General features: G+C 36.0%; 1 protein-coding gene across 3 annotated transcripts; it reads right to left on the bottom strand.

Moving 5' to 3' along the window:
* Positions 1–2,867: 2,867 nt before the first annotated feature.
* LOC105042907 (SKP1-like protein 21) lies at positions 2,868–21,933 on the bottom strand. Of its 3 annotated transcripts, none has more exons than XM_029263924.2 (10): positions 21,639–21,931; positions 19,049–19,395; positions 18,452–18,676; positions 17,971–18,162; positions 17,771–17,881; positions 17,343–17,418; positions 12,807–12,910; positions 12,535–12,710; positions 8,000–8,133; positions 2,868–3,799 (listed from the first exon to the last, which is right to left on the bottom strand). In XM_029263924.2, exons 2-10 carry the CDS (start codon positions 19,082–19,084, stop codon positions 3,777–3,779), a joined length of 1,077 nt encoding a protein of 358 aa, XP_029119757.1. In that variant the 5' UTR covers positions 19,085–19,395; positions 21,639–21,931; the 3' UTR covers positions 2,868–3,776. The 3 variants fall into 3 exon arrangements, with proteins under 3 accessions (XP_029119757.1, XP_029119756.1, XP_010918576.1); XM_029263923.2 differs by lacking the exon at positions 2,868–3,799 and adding an exon at positions 3,806–4,447 and having other exon boundaries at positions 21,639–21,933; XM_010920274.4 differs by lacking the exon at positions 2,868–3,799 and adding an exon at positions 4,929–5,272 and having other exon boundaries at positions 21,639–21,924.
* Positions 21,934–23,813: the final 1,880 nt, after the last annotated feature.

Below are 23,813 nucleotides of genomic sequence, written 5' to 3'. Positions count from 1 at the left end.
ATTCCAGGTCAAAAGACGGACACCACCTCCTCCTTGATGAGACCCCTAGATAAATCTCCTAAATAGCTACTCGAGCTTAAGCAGAAGGATCTTCGACAAAATAATGTATGACATCATATAGATTGAGATCGAGCTGAACACACTCTACATATCATGGATAGGCATCTAGCCTACCAGCTTTCAATCCGACCCCCAACCACCTCCTCCATCCGGCACACTCCGTCCTTGGAAGTCTGCAACCATTCAAGTTTTGGTGCTGAACCGATCCTTAAGAAACTGAAACAAATATCAGATTTGATGTTAGCTAAATCTGAAAAGAACGATGAGAGTAGGTCTTCAAAATTCTTAAAAAGAAAGCGTTGAAAATATCAACAAAGTCAATATCATGAAATATAAGAAAGAAGCTGAATGTGCATGTAATAGAAAGAATGGTGAGATTAGGTCTTCAAAATTCTTAAAAAGAAAGAGTTGAGAATGTCAACAAAATCAATATCATAAAACATAAGAAAGAAGCTGTATGCGCATGTAATAGAACTTATGAAGACAATTACATAGGTCATGAAGAATCATCATGTAAAGATAATATAAGGAACAAAAAGGGTAGGTCTGAACTAGACAGTAATTTCATACACATGCAGAATATACCGGAAGAACTTAAGAGTTGCTGGAGAAGATATATGGATGAAAGGGGAGATCCAGAGATTGCTGAGTGACACAACTTCAAAGCAAATAGCAGAAGATCACAGTGCTAAGTGGAAAATTCAACATCATACTAGGGAAAGTCCATTTTAAATGTTCAGAACTGCAAGAGAAGGTCTTGGGCTATCTTCTCCAGTCTGTTGTTAGGAAAGAAACAGTCAGTGGAAATTTGGCCGAATTTACTAAAGATGTTATCTTCTCGACAAATCAAAGTCACAATGTACGTAGTTCCAACATCAAGTGCTTACTTATCTTTTACTTGTATGTGACCAAAAAAAAAAAAAGGAAGATTCTGTAAAACATAAATGAATTTACAAGCAAGCACTTCAAAGCTCTTATACAGATCAACTGGAAGAGATTGCAATATTGACAAGATGGCTTCCCATGGTCTAATTTGTAGCGGTTCAAATAACTATACTCAGTTTCATATGTTATCCATGCCTAAAGTGACAAACCGTGCAGGCCAGTGAAAGGATCTAGACTGAGATTGCAATTCTGCTGTCGATTCGTAACAATTTTATAGCTTTAGAAAGTGCAGAGCCAATTGGAAGGGCCAGTTTCTACATACAAGAAGTACCGACTATTTGTACCAAATGATGGGTTCAAGGCAACAAACTATTGTGTATCAAATGCTTGTATTAAGAGAGCCCTAGCGCATAGCTTAGATAAGTCAACCTCCGTAGCTTCTTTATTTACAACTTTTCCTTTCGACTGTGCCTTCTTTGGATCATTTTAATACATATCTGTGAAGTTTGAGGGACTAAAGTCGTTGAATAGGTTGGGAACAGAAAATGGTTGCTTGAGTAAGACTCACATCAGCATGTTATCTAGATTATAGCTTTCACATGCAATTATCTCATTCTTTCTTTCATAACCAATAAATTCGGAACACTTCTTTTAGACCTGTCGGAGTATGAAATTCCAAATCCTATTTTCCGATCCTGCAACAAAAGTAGGTGCGCTAATTCTGAGGGCTTTTATCATAAGTAATATTATTAACGAAAACCATTTGTACACATACTGTAATTCTGGTGACAGGTATACTAAGGGGTACTAATTTCATCAGTACCTTCATTCTACATTTCAAATGCTGTCCCTATGTCAATCATTTTTTTCCATAAAATTTCCAGAGTGGCTTTCATTATTTTTGATGAAGTACCATATATTTAAGGTTTGTTGAGAGAAGTCCTACCCCTCAACATTATTTCAGAGTTCAACGCTTGATGCATGTTGCAGTCCAGTTGTATAAACTTTTCAATCATGGATTATATCCTAACTGATATCGTCACTATTTTAGGGTAAATCTAGCATCCAACCAGTTTATCCGTGCAATGTATTTCCTGCAAGAGGGAAGTTTTTCTCTCTTTTTTTGTGTGAAAAGAAAACGGTGGGAGGACAATGAAATCCGAGGATTGGAGGAATCTGTAGATTTTAATATCTCAAATTCTTTGGGATAGTGAAAAATCATCTTATCGTATGGATTTTAGTGTCCTAAGAACTTGAAACTGAGTGCAATGGCCTTTGTATATACCTCACATTTTCTCTTCTTTCCCTTTCCCTATTCATCAACTCACACTCATGTGGGTGATATTTGAAGAGCGCAGTGTCTGACATCCAAAGAGGCCTTTCAGAAGAGTAAGAAAGGGAAAAATTAGTGCTCCAAACAGAACATGACGTCTCATTATTAAACAACTTCCCAAAGATGGTTACCGTTGAATGATGCACTTGGTAACTGGAGTGCAGGCCATTTCAAATGTATAAACACATGACATTTAAATCTAGAACCTTGTTCGCATATTGGTACCCTTTAGAGTGGCTAGATAGAAGTGTAGCAGATGGAAAGTCTCTCCCTAGTTCACAAAACTAGCTTCTAGTTCCATTTTAGGGAGTGCTCTTTTCAGTCATACTGATGTTGTTGGACAAGTTTTAGCTATTTTTCTTGTAATGGTGCTCAGGGATCAAAGGTCAGACAACAAACTTGAGATGTGGATAAACATTCTGGATTTTGAAGAGGCTGTAGTACTTGTTGTCTGGACTTAATTGATCTTCCATATTAGGGTTATTTTAAGAATTATTCTGGTGAGTTTACATACAAGAGTAGTCATACCAACCAACTTACAATTATTCTTTTTGAGCACTATGAATAACAATAGTTACATCATGAGAACTAGTAGTAAATTTTTGTTTACTCATGGTAAATTCATGGTTTCTGGAGAGGGCTCATAACATCATTCCCTTCTTCTCCATAATCCATGTATTGCATACTCTGTCAACCAACAATCCTTATTGTCTCCATATAGAGTAAGATACATGGTATCCTCCATTGGTCTAGTACATATTTGGAACTACAACTCCTCTTGTACATGGCTTTTTCCAGCTATCTTAAAGTGCATAGAAAAACATATGTTTGTCCTACCAAACCAAAAAAAAAAAAAAAAACCACAGGCATACTATGTGTGCAGGGATCTTAATATCTCATAGAGAGCTCATCACTGTATGTTCGTTGACAGGTTACCAGAGCTTACCATGTAATGCTTGATAATTCTCTCAACTCATAATAGAGTATTTTTCTTCTCCTCCTTGGGTTTTCATTAAGGCAAAGCATTAAAGTACCTCATGCATTATGCTACATGTGAAGATTAAGGTCGTTCAAATTCAGCTTTTTGCTGCCACCAGGCATATACAGAGACAATGGCCAGGAGCAAATAAAATAGAAAGCAGAAAAAAAAAAGGTAGTGCAGGCTTACTTTGTGCATGGAGAGTTCTCAGCTCATGTTGTTTCTCTCTGTCAATGGTATTCTCCAAGCCGTTGGCCTTGGCAATGACTGTTTAGCTCAGTTCTCCTTTCAAATTTCAACCAGCTGGCTGCTGAATGCTTCCTCAGTATACAGCATACTGTTCTCTTTGTTCTGAAAGACAGCAAATGACAGAATATTCTCCATTTTCCAAATAGCTATTCATTTTATCATCCCCTGATATCTGTGCGCAAATAAAAGATGATTTCAAATGCTTAAAGTGTCCTTGGCAACAGGCTTAACCCACATATAATTGTCCGACGAAGAATTCATCTCCAACCTCTATGCATCGTTCTTAACTTTCACTGCAAAATTGGTGATTTGTGTGATCATCATGATGACTATCATGAAAAGAAACATGTCATCGAATCACTAGTTTTGAAATCGTGGAGCACGGCTGATAGGATCCAAGATGAAGACGACCAAAATAGAGAAGCATACCAACCACTCAGCCAAGATCCTACCACTAATTCTGCAAACAAGTCTTGCATGTATGATTAATCCATGTCTTGACATACAGCACATTAGTCAAATTGCTACCAGTGTACTCGAATCACTTTTACTATCACAACAAAATGATATGTGCTCTCTCCATGCTGACCTTAGCTCCTACCAGGGTGATCAACTACTACCTGAAGCCTTGGAGCAATAATTGAAGGAATGCTCCCTTGAGCAGTTGGAACCACCATCATCAACATATTGAGTCTTCAAAATAAAGTTGGATCCGGACACAGTTGTTTACAACCCAAAGCATGGATTGCAGAAAAGGCTAACTCACCTCTGACAACAGGGCACATGAAAACTACCGGATGATTCAGATCCATCCATGCAGATCTCACACAGACCACTTCATCTTATAGGCATCCACTAGAATATTTAAACCCCGCATCTCCCAGCAACAAGCAAGGTTCAAGTCATCCACATATTTGATGGTCCATTAATAACTAGAATACCTAATAATGTTTTCAAGCAAAAACAAATCAAAAAGAAGCCCGAGGACCAACAGGAGCCTCCAATTCTCAGGGATAAAACACTAACATTTCAAGTCCCCACCCAAGATTCCAATAGATCTCCAACTATTTTGATCAAATATATCCCTAGTTGGTTAAATAATAGATGGAGTAAATTACACATTTTTTATTTTTTAAGAAAAGGATAACATTGCCACAGAAGTATCCTTTCAACATGATACCGAGCAGAATGGAACTACCTTAAATAACCCGAGTTAATCATTCGTCATAACATATTTTCCTACCCCTTAGCATTCACTATCAAATGTTTCGACTAGAGGTGTCACAGTTTAAGTTTCAATGTTTAAACAAGCTAAACTTAAAAAACAAAGGCAGGCTTCACATAGCAATAAGTAGCGGACATATAGAAAACGAAGCACAGAGGCGACAATCAGTTATTTCCAGATGTAAGCAAGAAGCACCATATTGAATTTTCTAACCTTTTATTCCCTACTGATAATTTTAATTACCCATGAAAATTGGCCACACAGGAGTGCGAATGAAGTGAAAAAAACACAGATTCTCCAAATGGAGAGCCAGCCCCTTGCAATGGTTGGGGCAAGGGCTCATCCAGCTCAAAGAGCTCTCACATGAACACTGGCATATCACTATGTTACATGCTCCGACTCGAGATGGCATTTCAGCAACCAACCAAAAAATTCTGCCAATGGCATTCTCAGGACCCCACCAAATCAGATGCATCCACGTATGAATCATGTGAAATCCATGGTGCCAAATTCAGCCTAACAATTTATCCCCTGTCCAACCCTGCATATGAATGAAATCTGCATTGAGGCTTCAAGAAATGCTGAGCCTATCATACGTCAAAGCACAAATTGGTTGTTTGGCAAAAGAAAAGGCTGTAAATTGAGGTAGTAGTAAATCCAACAGAAGCTATATGCCTGACAGGCTCATGTTCAATATCTTAAATTCCTATACAATCATGCACATTTCACGTATATGTATATGCCAACGTTAATGCTGTCTGTTCTCTAATTCATTCCATAAGATGGCATATGTCAAACTCGGGCAGATGCACTGGTATTAATATAAAGAATTGATGACTGATATTTTCCAATGTTTAATCTATAGATATTGCCCAATCTCTTTCTAAAAGGCTCAGTCATACTTTCTAGCTCATATTTATTTCCCTGACTTCTTCTGGCATTTGTAATTTCTTGCTTACCTTTAATAGATTATATTCATCAATATTTTAACTAAGATTCAGTTTCTCACTATGTATCAAGTAGAGAACGAAAAAAAAAAGGGCCAAGCCACACAAAACAAAATGTAACATAAATTGAGCCCAAACAGAGTGAACTGAGACTGGTTTCACCAGCAAGTCCATCTCCATGTGCAATAAGGGATTTGGGGATTTGCACAACTCATCAAATGACCACATAGCCTGCACCAAAATAATTCCTAATATGCTAGGCAGCCTTTAAACTTTTTTTTTCCCCACATAAAACAAGTCCCCTGTTTCACTATGACAATAACCATTTATGTCGAATTTGGCACTGTTCTATGTTTTAAGCTTCTGAAGAGTTCCAATGCTGCACTATCGCACAAAACCACATCATTGACTAAGCCTATTTGAAGACTGATGTTAATAGGGAAAATAAAAGATAGGATATGTTTAGTACAATTTGATTAGTACCACAAGAGCTAGAATGGCTTTCCATTGAACAAGGATCTAACACTAAGAATGAATGTTTAAGACAATCACAAATATGGCATAGTTCAATGCCATATTACAAAATAAGATGTTGAGTATTAAATAATGCTATCCACATCTTCCTCTAACCAGTAGAATACATCACTTCTCCAGAAGCAGTTAACTTTATTTCACCCTCCTCCAATGAGATAACCAGGATAGCCTACTTTCTGAAGCGTTGACCGATTAAACTCATCTCGCATTTTGGGCTCTTGTTTGGATGGCAAAACTGCTAACTACTTCCTAACTTCACATAACCAGTATCCAAACAAGCACTTAATATATTATCAACAATACAATCGGATATCATGGATGGAGTTGGGAGACAAAATTCAAGAAAGTGACAAGAACCATTGGGCCCAATCATAACAAGGTTAGTGAGGAGCTCATAACAAGAAAAAGCACCTATTTGGATTGTTGTGAGAAGTATTGCTTTGAGTGATGCTAACAGAAAATTGGAAGTGTTAAAAAGAATCCATACACGATAAACAAGACACATAAACATCACATGTCTGAGTTTTAGAAGTTTTTGTTGACATGTAGAGTGAAGGTGAGGAGATAATAACAATAAAAGACACCTACTTGGACCCTTATGAAAAGTATTGCTTGGATCTGACACAATAAACAAAATACATAAACATCACTTATATGATTTTTGGAAGTTTTTATTGACATATATAGAGTGAGGTCACAGTTCTTAAACCTTTGAGAATGATAGAAGAACTGGAACAACTTTCAAATCTGGCAGTGAATCACCTCTAGTTGTCCAAGATCCAGAGGACAAGAAGTTAGAGGCAATCACAAAAACTAATGTGATACACTGAGGGAGACGGTGGAACTTTTTCGATGATAAAAAATGTACACATCATATCATTTCATACAGTGCATGAACTGATGGAAAAGATTTAGGGTGCACCATGAGTGTGTGTGTGTGTGTGTGTGTGTGTTAGCAAGTTGTCAAGACCTACAGGTGGATCTTGGACAAATATGTTTATGTTAGCAGGGGGGCTGCATGGGACAAGAAAGAATACTATTGAAAAAGAAATTAGCCAGAAATTCTCACAGATGTTATCTAGTAAAAAGAAATCAGCAAGGCAGGTCACTATTTTAATTATAATAATGTTCCATGGTACGTGATGATCCCAAAGTCAAAAGCTGTAAGCAGTATATATATACAGGGGCCAGCTTTTAACTTTTAAGCAACTCAACCACATGTGGGTAAAATAGAATGGTTTTGAGACAAACTCCATATCTTAAGCACCAAAACAATTCTCCTCCAGTATGAGGAACTCTTTTTATACGAAGGCTATGTGTGATCCCAATTCTCATGCTACAGTTTAACATAATGTAACCAATAAAAAGATGGTTTAGAAATTAATTTTAGCTACAATTCCAATTTTATTTATCATGTGGGATTATGTAACCAATAATAACTATACACAAAATAAATTTTAGCACTTAAGTAAACAGGTTTGCCAACACAGATTTGAAAAGAATAAAAGACCAGGGAATTTTTTTGAGCAGAATAAACTTTATTAGATGTAAGAATGAATAAACATGTTACACAAGAATAACCTAGCAGAGATTATAAAATATTGTCAGAAGAAGCTCCTCAAAGCACATTACTTGGTACGTGAACCTAAAATGACACCAACCCTCTAGTAGAAGTTAATTCAAAGGCTGACATATTACTAAAGGAAGATTAAGAATGTCAGGTATAAAAACTAAAATCCCATGCAATCTATCAGAAAAGAGAAAAATAAAGGAGAAAAGAACTAGACCTGTGTATCTTCGAAGGGAGCCATTCCCATTCATTAAATTTGGAACAGCCCTTCTTTCTTGGCTTAAAGATAAAATTTCTTGCATTCTCTCAGGCCAATCAGAGTTCAATCTCCTAGCAAAATCTTCCACTTCTCTGCATTAATCATGGAAAACAAAATAAAGATACATGGATTATAGATGCAAAAGAGACATGTCGTGTCATATCAGCTAAATGCCTCAACTGCCAAAAAGTAATCAGTGGGAAGTAGGTCATGAAATATAACTGTATATATATGTATATGTGTGTGTATGTATATCTATGCATATATACATATACATACATACATATGTATGTATATGTATATATAGATATACAAATATGTGTATGTCTGTGTGTGTATGTGTGTCTGTGTGTGTGTGTCTGTAGTGCATGTATGTATGTATGTACACATATATATGTGTATGTATGCATGTATGCATGAACACACATATATATGTGTATGTATGCATGAATATACATATACATATACATATATATATACATATATACATATACATATATACATACATATATATATACATATATACATACATACATACATACATATATATATACATATATACATATATATATACATATATATATATAAGGGCATATTTGGGTAAGGTCAATTGGATTTGAGCTCAGATCTGGTCAAGTCAAAACCGGACAATGGGGGTTCTACATTGATGATCTAAGCCATTGGATATGATCTACTACTCCAAAACCGCTTGCACATAAAAAATCATATGATTTGAAGACCCCTAGCCTATCACATTCAATGGCTTAGATCATTGATGTAGGACCCCTATTATAAAGTCTTGACCTAACCGGATCTAAATCCAACTCCGGTTCATCTGATTCTAGCCTAACTCTCTCTCTCTCTCCATATATAGAAAGAGAGGGGGGAGAGCTAGACTTGGCTATATTTGAGTGGATCTACACTCAGAACCAGTCAAGTCTACATTGGACAATGGAGATGCGAAGCAAGACTTGGCTACACACACACACACACACACACGATGATGATAATGTCAATAATAACAACAATAATGATAATGACATACTTGAAGCTCAATAGTAAATAGGACATTAAGAAAACATATTAGATGTTCCAAATGACTTAAATGGGTAAGAGTTGCTGGCTTACCCTATATAAAAGAATAAGTTAAAAAACCAAAAAATGGTCCAACATTCCTTTTTGTGCATTACGAGCTATCTCTTCAAGATATGTTCCTTGATAAATTTCATAAGAATTGGTTTGCATTTCATGCAACTTTTGATATGTTGTTTGTGGGTTTTTGGATAACTCTTCATGTTACATCTTCAAAATTATACTTATGAAGGATTACCCAACAATCTTATGTATGTGATGCTTCGGAATAGCATTTAAAAAATTGTAATTTTTTTTAAACATAAACAACAGAAAGAGACAAATAAAGATAATTGAAAATTATATCCTCTTAAAGAATAATATCAACGAGTATCACAAGCCCATGCCATGAACTGAATTGCATATTCACCGGCATGGACTTGATCCATCAGACAACAAATAACTCACAGAAAAGAAACTTCAAATCCAATATCAAAAGATCAACATCACATATGGTCCTTCTTTGTCAGTTTATACAAAGACTTGTAATGATACAATAGGTAAAACCGAGCTCCTGACATAAAAGCAAAGAGTTTCTGAATATAATCTACCTAGAAACATTAACCCCAGAAAAAACAAAAAGGAACATCCTGTTTAGAAATGTCAAATAAGTCACAACTTACCATGATTCCACGTGATTCCATCATCCACAACAAATTCTGTCACAAAAATGTTGGTTTCACCAAACTTTTTCTGCAGATTTATCTCCTTTATTGGCTCAAATTTGAGTCTTAAAGGGCCGTTCAGTGAATAATATCTATTTTTCGGTTCATTTTGTAAATGAGCTCATGAAGACTATTTTGGTAGCATCCCCAACTTCTAAGCTCACAATTACCCAAATTTTGTGGTAATCACTCAGATGTTTCTCGCCCTATAGCTCCACCCTCATCTCCTATCCTTATAGGCTAAATTTTTTCAACTATGAAAAAAGAACAATTGTATAGCCCAACCTTAGTATCCTAAATTCAAACATAATTCCAAGAATCTAAATGATTCTATATAAATCACAGAATGCAATGCGATTGAATTAAAATTTCCTACCTATTGGATACAAATATCATCTCTTTCTTGAACCTGATCCACTTGTATAAAAGGAAAAACGTATGTATCAGATTCTGTACTTTCATCTTACAGTATGCCTCGAATGAGAAAGAGGATGCAATTGGTAAAACCGAAGGGCACTAAACATCTAACTAAATTTTTATGAACTGTGATAATCCTCAACTACTTGACAATTGTCATAAGTCCCATCAGATCCATGTTTAAGGATTTATAAATCATAGTAAAGAAAATTGAATTTCACTTGCATGCTCATCATTGTTGTCTCAATCTTACAAATGGATCAAAATGATCCTAAACAATCGGGATCCCATCCTTGGATCAAGCCACAAGATCTAGATCCATAAGACAGACTATACATTTGCTTGGACCAAGGTTGGCCGTACTGTCCTGAACTACCTAGTTTGGGGTGTTCCATACCGAATAGACCAGGAACCGAGATGATTCACCCCATCAGCTTGGTAAACAGGCCAAACCCTCACCAAAACCCCCTCCTCAGTCTGAGAGAAGCCCTATTCAAGAGACAAGCTGAACCCAAGTCCCTTCAATCCTAACAGTTCATGTCGCAATTTCCCCCTTGCATCCTCAAAACCCTCCTCCAACCCCTTTGCCGCCTCCTGCGCCCTCTCTCTCCTTCCCCTTGTCCACATCCTCCTCTGGCCCTTCAAAACTCCAAAGGGACCTCTCTCCAGCAACTCTTCAAAATGGCCCTTCAAGTCGTAGTCACTTCTTTCTCACTCGCTGGGGCCAAGGCAAGGGCTCAGTTCTCTGCTCCCCTTGCTCCTGCTCTCCCATGAAAGAATGATGTTTTTTGATTGCGGAGGCCAGCAGCCAAGATGGTGGAGAGGGCGGTACCACCCCTGGATGCGACAGCAGTGGCGGATTGGACGAGGTTGTGGGTGAGAGAGTCGAGGTGGTGGCTTCAGCTGTGGCCTCTTGGTGGGTCCCTTCTCTCACTCCTATCTCCCTCTCTCCCCCGCTCTCTCCCCTTCCTCTCCCCCCTCTCCCTCCTTCCTCTCCAACACCCTCCCTCTTCCTCCCTGTAGTTCCAGCACACTGCAATTTGGTATGATACAAATTGGTACCAGACCATACTGATTGTCGACTGGCAGGCCTATCCAAAACAGTTCTGCCATCCTTGGTTTGGATCACATCATCCAATTTGATAATATTATTTACATGCTAAATCATGCATAGGCCCATTTTCTATAGTTTCTTTGACCGTGTGGTTCTTAAATTATCACTAATAAAGTAAAATCAGCCAGTCTGTTATTGGAGTTTATAGAGTTTTTTTTCCAAAAAAAAAGTGCAAGTGCCGTATTTTACAACCACATGCTAAAATCTTACCCTGACATTCTACGTAAAAGAATAATTAAACTGAAAATGGTATATAAATATCTTGGATAACCGAACAAAAAGTTTGTTTCACTAGAAATATAGGGGCCTAAAATGATGAAAACTAGACTGGCTGTATATATGCTTTATATTCTCCATTCATCTACTTTATAGTTGACTCATTTCAAATTCCACATTCTTTTATATTCAGGAATTTCCCAGAAAAATCAGAGGGTAAAAAACCTTACTTTCATAATCAGATTCACGATCCATTCCATCTACCACCTCCACCACCCCCCGGGGCCCGAATTTACAACTTGATCCAGATCTTGACAATGTAGGCTCAAACCAAGGATGGGTTCTCTGCCCATAAATATCTTGCATGCATTACATCAAGCAAGCACAGCAGCTAGTGCCCACAGTACATTTGCTGTACATCTTCATAATCCTTTAACAATCATGACCTCAGAAATTTTTTTTGAAGAAACCTTATAACCATGTCATCCTTTTTCATCAATAACATTGGTTGCAAGAAAGACACCTATCTTCCATATATTACTCCTTATAGAAGACATAGGAGAAATGTCCAGATCCTCTTCGAGACTTGGAGGAATTTCATAAGTAAGAGACAGGAGGTATGAACTGCAAATGAAGTGCATATCTCAAGACAAAGAATGCAGATCTCAAGACAGTCTGACAAGTAAAAAGAAAAAAAATATATTGGCTTCATAAGTACAATCTCTTGTTTTTGAGTCCAAACACTAAACTATAAGAAACAAGTAATTTGAATGATGAGACATGCATAGTTATGAAAGCATATACGATTAACACAACTAAATAAGCCCACATCATACTAGCTTCATTTGATAAGAAAAATGTCAAAACTCAAGGCCTGCAAGAACACAAAATGTGAGCTTAAATGAAGTTAACTGGTTTGCACCAAGCATGCTCAAACAGACAGCACTCACCTGTCAAGCTCTTCTTTCATTGCAGGATCCAACCCATCGTCTACATCGCCATCTTCAAAATCAACCCTCGTGGCAAAAGCATCTTCAGGATTGTGCTGTATTTCTGAAGCTCGACTTGAACTCGGAGAATAACTACCACCAGCTTCACTTATGACCAAAGAAAGAGTTGATGCATCCTAACACACAAATATATAGGAAAAATGTATTAACATCTACAACATACAGTTGAAATGAAAATGCATCATCAGAAAAGCAAAGAGTATATTGGTAACCTTCTTGTGTGATTTCTCAGAGTCAGTTCTAGAAGGATCCTTTGTTTGCTCTTTTTTTCTCCTATTTTTCTTTTTATTCTTAGAAGCTTTAGCACTCTTTGAGTCTGTCAAAAGTGAAATTGAACAAGAACCAATGTCAATCAAGCAGAATTCTGAATAGATAAAGTCACGATCCGATAGCTGGCGTTATCAATGATGTTGAATGCATAACTGATCAATTAAGTTTCAATTAACATCACAACTTCAACAAGACCATCATATTTTGAATTAAAACAAAAAATCACATTTCACAGAAATTTGCTGTATTCAACACCATACTCCAAGAAGATGCCATTGGACATCAAAATATGTAATTTTATATTACAAAAACTGAAAACTGACACACGCGCACGCACACACACAAAAAAAAAATGTAAACTACGAAATGTTGTGTTCAACATTAATTCCTCCTTAACTAGTAACTCAACCATGCAAACCTTCCATCATATATCACCATAAATCATCCACTAAGACAGCAGATTCCAGAGCAGAAACCAGGATACCTGCATGATTTAGGTGCTTTCAAGTCCTTGATTTGCATATAGGTAATCATAAATCATGCCTTTCTTCATTCTTAGTTTACAAAAGCCAAAGAATTAAAAATAAAATAAAATAAAAAACTCAGAAAAGACAGCCAATTAGGCAAACAGTCAAGGTATCAAGATATTTCAACAGAAAAGGCACACTTTCTTGATTCCCCCAGAAGACCAGTTTTCTTGGTTTCACTTGAGAAGGCCAAAAATAAGTAATGTTTGCATGATCTCCAGCCATAATGCAATTCCACATTTTCAAGATTTTGGCTTAAGCAAACAGCAGATAAGTTATTTCAGCAGACAACACAGCAAGAACTTAAATTTAGGGAAATTCCAATACAAAAGAAAGAAAAAAATTTATATTGAAAAAAAATGAAGAAGAAGAAGAAGAAGAAAAGGCAAAACATATAGGAACAAAATGCAGTATAAAAGCACGCACATAAGAGGAAAAATAAAAATTACCTGCCCAGAGAAGAAGGCAGGAAAAAACATCAAAATTAAAGAAAAAATTTAAATGAGACATTGTCATGAGTTTGGGTAATAATTTCTTATAATAGTTCACAGGTTATAATTATCATAAACCTTGACTAAGCAATTATATAAAAGGAAAGAGTACTTAATTTGTACTTCAAAGATTAGTAGAGAAAAAAACCTAAGACTCCAAATACTGTGAATTTCCTGATCAAATCATTTAAGGATACCATATCAGACATGGTCATATTGTTTTTAGCATTCAACTGAAATTTGGATCTTCTTCATATCTATACAACCAATATATATGGATAAAGATAAATTTATTCATATAAGAAATATCTAGACATATGCCCATCAACACACTTTAAATACATATAAATATCTAAGCAAGCTGACATATTATATCACCCAATGGAAGTCCCCAATATTAATGACTATATAGCTAGTTACCATGCCAAACATTTCCTATTACCAGAAACCCTCTCTTCACGAAACCCAGAATAATAATAAATATGTTTGACCACGTCCACTAGTTTGCTATAAATAAGGGTTTTATCTACACCATTTCAAGGTTTCATCACTCAAAGACTCCCATAAACCTAAAATCTAGATATCTGAATCCAGAACTCAATCTCCATTAGGTGTTCTTACTGTTCTCATTGCATATGAATATCACCTCATATGAATGTTTAGCATAGCCCAAGATATGAAAGTGTAGGGATGAATTTATGAGGTCCAGTTTAACGCAAACATGACCTAGAAACTAAGGACAGTCAAATAATAATTGAATGAGACTGCAGATAGAGCATAGTATATCCATTGGTGATTCATTTTTTCATACTAAAAAAATGTTGTTCAGCTTATATTTTAATGATATAATAAAAATTCAAATGAAAATTGCATCCCAACTCTTACTGAAAGAGTACCAGGAATAATTTATATAGTTACAATATCATTTAAAAAACAACAAAGAACATTATTTTAAAAAGAGAGATAATTGCAAATTTGAGTACATGTATGCAATGGCGAAAGGGAGGTATATTGGTAGAAGGGTGGAATGCTGCTGTACATGCACATGAGAGTGAGAGAAGACAGCGGGGGAGGGAGAGAGGGAGGGAGGGAGAGGTATAAAGAAATAAACAGTGAAGCCCCAACCCATCTATTGTGCATCTTAACACTTGGTCGGTCATATTTGTTAGGATCAATGTGGACATATGTAGTCCAACATCGACTATGTACCAAATATATCTTGGATACTTGTTCAGGACTAAAGAACCCAAATAACACCTTCCAACTAGCCTTTCCAGGTGAGGTCCTAGGTCGTTATACATAGTATCAAAGCGGACCCATCTAGAGGCCCATATAGACTGCAAGTCACCACAACACGAGCCCATATTGACCACGAGCTAATAGTGGTGTTTGTAACTGGATTTGTTGGTACTTGTCATTAGATTTCAATGGATTTGAACCCTTAAACTAGCACAAATGCCAGGGCTTAAACAGAGGAAATATGTGAAGATCTATATGAGCATGTGTTTAGTCCCACATTGACTATACACTGCATAGATCTTGGATACTTATATAGAGCCAAGGAATCCAAATAACACCTTTCAGTAGTCTTTTAAAGCGATGTCCTAGGTTGTTACAAATGGTATCAGAACAAGGCATTGAATTTTTTGATGAGCCCGGTTTAAGCTCTAGCGAGGATGCACTCCCATATGAACCTGGCAAAGATGTTAAGGCTTAAATGGGGGAAGTATATAAGGATTTTGATAGATCTTGAGTACTTATACATGATACAAAAACCCAAATAACACCTTCGGCCTAGCCTTTTTGGATGAGATCTTGGGTTGTTACAATATTATAATTTCATGAAATCTTGCACTATGACATTTAGAAGCTTTGATTAATTATTTTTTTTTTTTGGCACACAACTCATCTCTTTCATGCAAGGATTAAGTATTGTATCAATCTAGGTTGGTCATACTACACCATACCAATGATAGATTGATATTTAATAGACCCTCGATATGCTACCAAACCAACACATGAAAGCTAGTGTCACCTCTACTATGCCGATACCAACTAGATTACCAACATCCAACCAGCAATGGTACCAATACCAAGATTTTAAACCTTGTCCTTTACAAACAAATGGCACATCAATACCCTGGTTTACATGTTCCACATCATACCTCTTTTATCCCAAAAATACCCAAATAGGGCCGCAAATCAAATTTCCATCACCTATCACTAAAAATATTATATTAATGTAAATATTAAAATATAATAAATATTATAATTTAATATTAATATTATATTCATATAAATATTAGGATAGTATTAATATAATATTATATCACTATTCAGTATTTCATCCTAATCATCAATTGATATTATGCAAAATCTTAGCCGTGGATCTTAAAAGAGTATTTTGGAAAAGAAAAAAAAATATCATCACTTTCCATCCCATAGGAAGTGCCAAAACCCACATCCCCCATGGTTTCCACTTCCTATGAAATATGAAAAGTGACTTTCCATGAGAAAAGCTTTTTCCACTCTCTCTCCTCTTAAAACTCCAACCAAACAAGAAGTCTCCTCTTCACTTCTCAGGAATTGCCTCTTCCCCTCTCCACTTCCCATCAACCAAACGAGTCCTAAAAGAATCAAGAGCTACTTTAGCAACAAGATGCGATTGGCTATCCAAAATGCACTAACAGATGGTTTAACTATATATGGACTCCTAAGAACATACAATCACAAAAATTGATTTTGTGCAGACTAACAATGTGGGAGTCCCTGATTCTCATAGAAGTCATTTTTTGGTTGTACTAAAAGCCAGTGTCCAAAATAATACTAGAAAGTAACCAATCAACCGTCTTAATAAAGTTCACCAATTCTAGGTTTTGTGTGAGCATAGGTAAAATCTAACAAGCAAACAACCCCTAAGGGTTACAACTTACAAGTGAATATTTTCCTTAAATCTCTCAAAATTAAGCAACTTACATGATAAACAATATGAAGCAATAATCTAGACCTAGACAAGTATGATCTTTTATGTTTAATATCAACAGAAATTTCCATAAGAATGTTATTTTTGCTCTCCCCATAACCACTTTGCTCCAAAGTAGAGGAGTATGATAAACAAGAAATGACAGCTCAATTCAAGAGGTAATAACAAACCATATTGCTAAACAGTTTTGACAATAATAATTGGCCCGCATTCCAGAATGTTGCAACAGTCAATAATCAAGTTAAGGATCATTCCGATGTCGCAACTGTATGAGGCTTGAGGTCAATATGGACAAGCAAAGATACAAGAGCTGGATGAAAATAAGCTATTGAAATCTTCTAACAAAATAGGAAGACTAGTTATTGCCCTTACAACTAAAACAGGCATAATCAAAAAGTAGAAACAGATAACAAATGCTGGTATCAGCACACAAAAGTTGTAAATTTTCAATGGACAAAATAGATTAATGACACCTACCTCCATCTCCATTTATAAAAGATAATATTTCATCAACTGAACGCTCATCTACTCGTGGTTCTTCAACTTCCACATCCTGGAAAAAGTTTTTGTATGCCTTCAGAGATCAAATCTTAAAAGTAGTCAAAATCTAAGACATAGTAAACTTGTCATAATAAATAAAATAGTTAGATATCTAGACCTAATAGTGAAAAATACATTTGATCAAGGTTTGCAACCTTGGTACTGGACCCTGTACTGGTGATATACTGGTACAGTGTCAGTACACCCAGTATGGGAGTTGCACTGGCACCAAGAATCAATACACCCTCGGTGCCAGTCTAGGGCAGTATGCACTGATACTGCGAATCTTGCATTGGATTATACTTTCAGAAAAACAAGCAGATGGTTCTACCAAAATAATCACTAGACCATGATAATGTGACTACCTTTAGTTTCTGACGCTCCTTCAATTCTTTCCTTTTTTTAGCATATAATCGATTTAGTAGCCTGATGCGTGGGTCATCATTAGTATTTTTCAGTGGCTCTAACTTCTCTTCCTAAAATAACCAAGAGAGGAATGACATGATTGAGAAAAATCTCTAAAAAAACAAAAAGAAAAAGAAAGAGGAATTTAATGCCACAAAACCTCAGTAAGATCATCTGGCAAATGAAATGTCTCACGAATTTCCTCAGGCGTTTTTCCTTCTATCATGCGGGCAAGCGCTCGACTCGTGAGATCAACCAAAGGCTTTAGCTGCAGGCTGTCAGCTGCAGAAGTCAACTCGCATAATCTTTTGGTATCTATCCTGATGAATTTCTCATCGAAAGTCTTTCGCTCCTACACATAACAAAGAAAATATATAATACAAGAGATTGTGCACAAATAATACATAACTTTCAGTATGCCTTTATATGAAAAGATCTTACAGCAGGATAATAGCTACAATAGCAGATGGTTATTATCATCATACTAGCAAAGTAGCAGGTCACACATATTTAGTGATGGAACTGTCCAGAGATAACTCTAACATGCGATGGACTATGCTAATGAAAACCATAAATACATCGAACTTTATCAAAAGAAAAGAATGTGATACCAATAAGACAAGTATTGAACTTTATCACACCTTGTTAGAGCGGCCTGGAACCTGATGAAACCGGCAATAATCAAGAATCAAGCTTAGTATGGGTGGGTTAACGCGTTCTGGTAAAGAAATGGCATAATTCTTAGAAGATCCCGTGCCCGTCTGAAGTATTTCTCGACATATCATGGGGCAGAACATAGCAACCTCCTCCTCAACTTGCTGGATTGATCCATCAGCACATTGGAGCCATACATAAGACTTCATAGCCTGTTAGAGTATAATGAAAGAATGTTCTATCATTCAAAAACTGTATAATTGGTTTCACAGGTACACTAACATTGGAAAGCTCAATGAACAATGCAAAAGGAACACTTCTGAAAAGTTACAGAACGTGACAACATTTTTCTTATGATGATTACAGATATAAAACAAAATGCACAAAATAGACATACAAAGAATAGACAAAAATTATCTGCTACTAAATTTGAAAATGAAGCCTACAGGCAAGTATATCCAGGTACATTGCTGCACCAGTAAACAATCATTATAGCAAATATATAGTTGCACAAAATGGTCAATGTGATATACATATGAAGGTTTAAGTTAACATAAGAGAGATTATAGCAAAAGCTGACATACCTCTGGTTTGATAATTGCCATCTCACTTTCTGACATTTGATGGTAGCCTCTTAGTATGTAAGGTAAAAGAGAGTAAAAATATCGATAGAGACGAAATTACAAGATTGCTCCTCCAAGCCCAAAGTTTCGAGACTGGACAATAACTAAAGATGCTCCCAAGCATAAACACTTCTCATTATATAATAGATATTGCTTGTTAACAAACAGAGGACCAAACAATAGACATTTCAATAACATGTTGGTCCCCGTTTCTTCTTGGGATAGCCTCCTTAAGAATCATGCAGTCATAGGCATCGCTTCAATGGAATGTTAATAATACAATTGGGTTATCAAGTCACTTGCTTGACCTACCAAAAGAAAGAGAAAAATTAGAAAGATGATATAGGACCCTTCCTAGAAACATAACAATATGTGCCAATAACAAAATGCCCAACACAGAAAGATCTGCCTGCACTGCAACGAGCTCCAGCATCAAACTAGAGGCTCCATGCATGGGTTTTTCTCTGCTTGCTAATATTTACTTTTGTTCCAAATGGACTTCCTGACCTGACTCCCCTATTTCTCAAAACTAGTAATATCTTTTGTAATTCAAAAATCTGAATCAGATTGTTTACCAGTTCTGTGCCCATGGGAATATGCAAGTTACAGAAAATAAAGTACAAGCAAATATTACTGTTTATAGGAAATTCAAGGGGGAAAATCAACTTACTCAAGCAAAGGTCATATTTTTTATGCAAGATATATCCTTATTGATCTTTTAACCATTGCAAACTTACAAATTCAACATGAAATTTCACAGACCAAGATGCAAATCTCTTGCACATTCAGCAAAAAGGCACTCACCTCAGCCAAATATAAAATAATAAGACATGAATGAGCAAATAAGAAATTGTCTGATTTAAATGTGACAGAACAAAATGTAGTTGAGAAAATGCTAGATAAGCAATAATACACAATAGGCCAAACAAATAGCCTGACACAAACATCTCAAGACACACTAAACCATTTAAGATGAGCTAATTAACAAATTCAACCAAGTAATGGAACAGTCTAAAGAAAGACAGATCACAGAAAAGCATGTTCCCCATGACCCAAAACCCAATGAAAGAACATGTACAATTGGAAAAAAAAAAAAGAGCTATACCAATCACCGCATGTAAGTACAATATTAGAAACAGGGAATTTTAAGCCGATCAACTGATTGATATCACACATCTTCCAAGAAGCAAGAATTTTCCACCACAACCATCTAATATCATTCCACTTCAGCAAGAAATTTATCATAAATCACTTAATCAGAGAATGATGTTGAGGAAAGAAATCAAGCATGACATAAATATAAGCTTCTGCAAGATGTTCAGTAGAAATATTATTTCAAACCTCAAGAACAGATATCATTGTTCGGATAAATAATAGGTATTTGGTAATAGCGTCTTTTTCATGTTTTGTTTTCAAAAGCCCCAGAAAAATGAACCAGATTTTTTAAACATGTACTGTGGACTCTTTTTTTTTTTTGAATTTCTTTGTAAAATCTCTAGAAATTTTGGTAGGAAAGATTTATTGCACTAAAAAAATAGTGAAAATAAAAGCAAGAATTATCAGAAGTTTTCTCCAAATGCTATCTTCATCATCAATCTCCTTATGATATTTCGCTAAATTTGTAGAGAAACAAAAAATGAGAAAAATAACGATGCCAAACAGGGAATGATCTGGTTTCAGCATCAAGACTAAATGCATAAGACTGCATAAGCCCAGTTTTACCAAAAAATGAAAAAGAGGGAAAGAAACGAACAAAATATCAAACGGAAAAAAAAATAAAATGGATTACCAAATTAAAATCCATTTACATGTAGCTTTAGAAGACGCTACAAGAAATCTATATAAACATCTACATCCAGATTATTCTCAATATTAACCGGCAGTCCCATCCAATCATGGAATGAGGAGGACAGCAAGTCAGCAACCCCACTCCCCTCAACCTAAAACCCAAAGAATTGGATCCCATAAATATGAGCCGCAAAAGATCTAGATAGAACCAGCAGTGCCTCAACCTCCCTCCCCTCAACCTAAAACCCAAAAGTTGTAATCCACAAATATGAGCTGCAAAAGATCTTGATAGAACCAGTAGTGCCCCAAACTCCCTCCCCTCAACCAAAACTCAAAAGAGTTGTAATCCATAAATATGAGCTGGCAAAGATCTCGATAGAACCAGTAGCGCCCCAACCTCCCCTCCCCCAACCTAAAACCCAATGAAACTAGCTACTCGGCACCAACATTTAAAAGAGAAGTGCCTGAAATAATAGACATGGAAAGCAAAAAACCAAAAACCTGTCACCACATATCCAGAAAAGCCCAACGTACCTCACTCAAAATTCGTCCCAAGAACCCAGAATCCCCGCTAAAAAGCCCTCCAAAAGATTGAATCTTTCCGCACTTCACCCATCAAAAGAAGCGAAGCGCCAAAACCCAATAAACCAGTACATCCACGCCACCTCGCGGACTAAGACCCACAACCACCCGACTCCCGGCTCATTTCATCAAATCCCACAAAGGAATAGCAAAAGGAGGCCAAGATTCAAGATTCCTCTACCTGATACCGCGGCCGCCACGAACCGCTCTTTAGGGTTCCCGACCGTCTCCGATGACAGGACCAATCGAGGAAGACAAGAACACGCGAGTGAGAGAGATTTCCGTGTAGGTGAGGGGCGCGGAGGGCGGAATGGGGGAATTCTAGGGTTAAGATGGGTTTCTTCTGGATTTGGGAGCGGGCGGGCTGGCGGGGAGCCGCTTTCCGGGCCTCGGAAGAGAGAAAGAAAGGAGGTAGCTCTATCTAGTGTGCACACCGCTGGGTGGCTTACCGGCCCATTGTTTCTTACCCTCGCTGGTGCCATCCGACCCGCATGCGGCCACCATTTGGCGCGTGCAGTCGGCCCGGGACGAGTGTGCCGCTGTTCTGTGCTGTGTCCGTAGCCCTTCCAAGTACTTTCTATATCGGGATTGATCGTGGATATTGAGCGTACATTCGGTTTGACATCAGTATATTCGTCCTAATATAAAATATTTATATTTATATTCATATTAATATATTTATATTTATATTTATTTAATAAATATTAATATGGATATAGATATCAATAAAATGTAAAAATTTATAGGCTTAATTGTATAAAAAAATCTTAAATTTTTTGAGAATTTTTAAATTTATCCTGAATTTTATTTAATACAATCAGATCATCGAATTTTTATATTTTTTTAATTCGAAATCGTGACGGAGTTATGAAGTAGCTTGCCTATATATAAAAATTTATTTATATAGCAAAAAATGATGGCAGAACTGAATGGTGGTTTTTATTTTTCAAATTAACCCATCTTTAATTAGAGTTTTGACTCATTCTGATTCAAAATCTTTCAGACCTTTTTGGTGCCTGAACACCGACGACAGCTTAAAACGAGATGGTGTTTGCCTTTGGCAATAACATCAGCGACTAGTCCTCGATTCCGACGATAGTGATAATATTTTCGATTTGTATTAGATTGTACGCATAAAGATATTATGATTTTAGATATTTTTCCTATAATCTCTAATCCTTACATCATGAATCCCCAAGTTAATCTGAAAAATGATGTCAGGATTACTTTTACATCAAATATTGATGGTGATTTTGAGCAAAAAGTGATCCAAAAATTTGTTTCGGTCTATTTCTGTATAGTCCCAAAACTTTTAGATGTTTCTTCTGTAGCACAATATGGTCCCAAAATATTTTGTCCTATTTTATTTCCACCTGAAATTAGTAGGAATAAATTTTTTTTTTATAGTAGCAACTATATTTATAATACAGTTTTTTTGTCATGATAATACTTTCGAAAGAAATGCTAAATACTCATATTTTATCTAAATAAAATTTTAGGTGAGTAGTTGGGTTTACCACTACTCTCCTTCTACTCAAAAAAAGAAAAAAGAAATGCTAAACATATATTGATGTCTTGTTTAATTTCATAAGTACTTAGAAAGATTGATTAGTGAGAAATGCTAAAGTAATATAGAAAGTTATAATATCATGTATGGTATCTATACAACAATAAATATATATCGGTATCTATGCTATAGTGGTCCACATCATTTCATGATGATGACCTACCACACCAATCTACAATACCAAAAATCTGTAATATTGGACATATATGAAGGTTGTTGGGCAACTATGAGCTACTTTCTTAGCAGCGCATACCATTAATAATTTGTTGGTTATTATAATTTAAATTCATAATTTATCAGGTATTCCTCTACTTGGTAAGCTGACAAGCTAGCCAAGTAGATCTTTTGTTATTTACAGAATCTTAGAATTGATCAGCTTATAGAATAGAAATAAAATTACTATTTCTAAATTTTGTTTGCTACCCATCTTTCTGTTTGTTATTAATATTTTTGATATGGCATGCAACAAGGATATTTTAACTATTACTGTACATTATGGTGGCAAGTTTACCAATAAAAGAGAATACAGTGAACATGTTGGAGAGAGTGTGGCATATTAGAACATAAGTGATATAGAAATATTCTCTTTTGACAAATTACAAGAAGAGATGGAGTTGCTATGTGTAGATGAAGTGGTAAGACTATTTTGTGGGATTTCTATTTCTGATAGAAATTAAAAAATTATGGTTCTATACGAAGATAGCTAAAAATATTTGATAAAGGTTATTTTGGATACAAAGGAATATCTTCATGTATATATGGAGCATGAAGTAGTCTAGGTAAAAGCAA

Source organism: Elaeis guineensis, chromosome 4 (genome assembly GCF_000442705.2).
Source record: "Elaeis guineensis isolate ETL-2024a chromosome 4, EG11, whole genome shotgun sequence".
NCBI lineage: Eukaryota > Viridiplantae > Streptophyta > Magnoliopsida > Arecales > Arecaceae > Elaeis > Elaeis guineensis.
The sequence above is the reverse complement of the archived record's forward strand: the minus strand, read 5'-3'. Positions and strand labels throughout refer to the sequence as shown.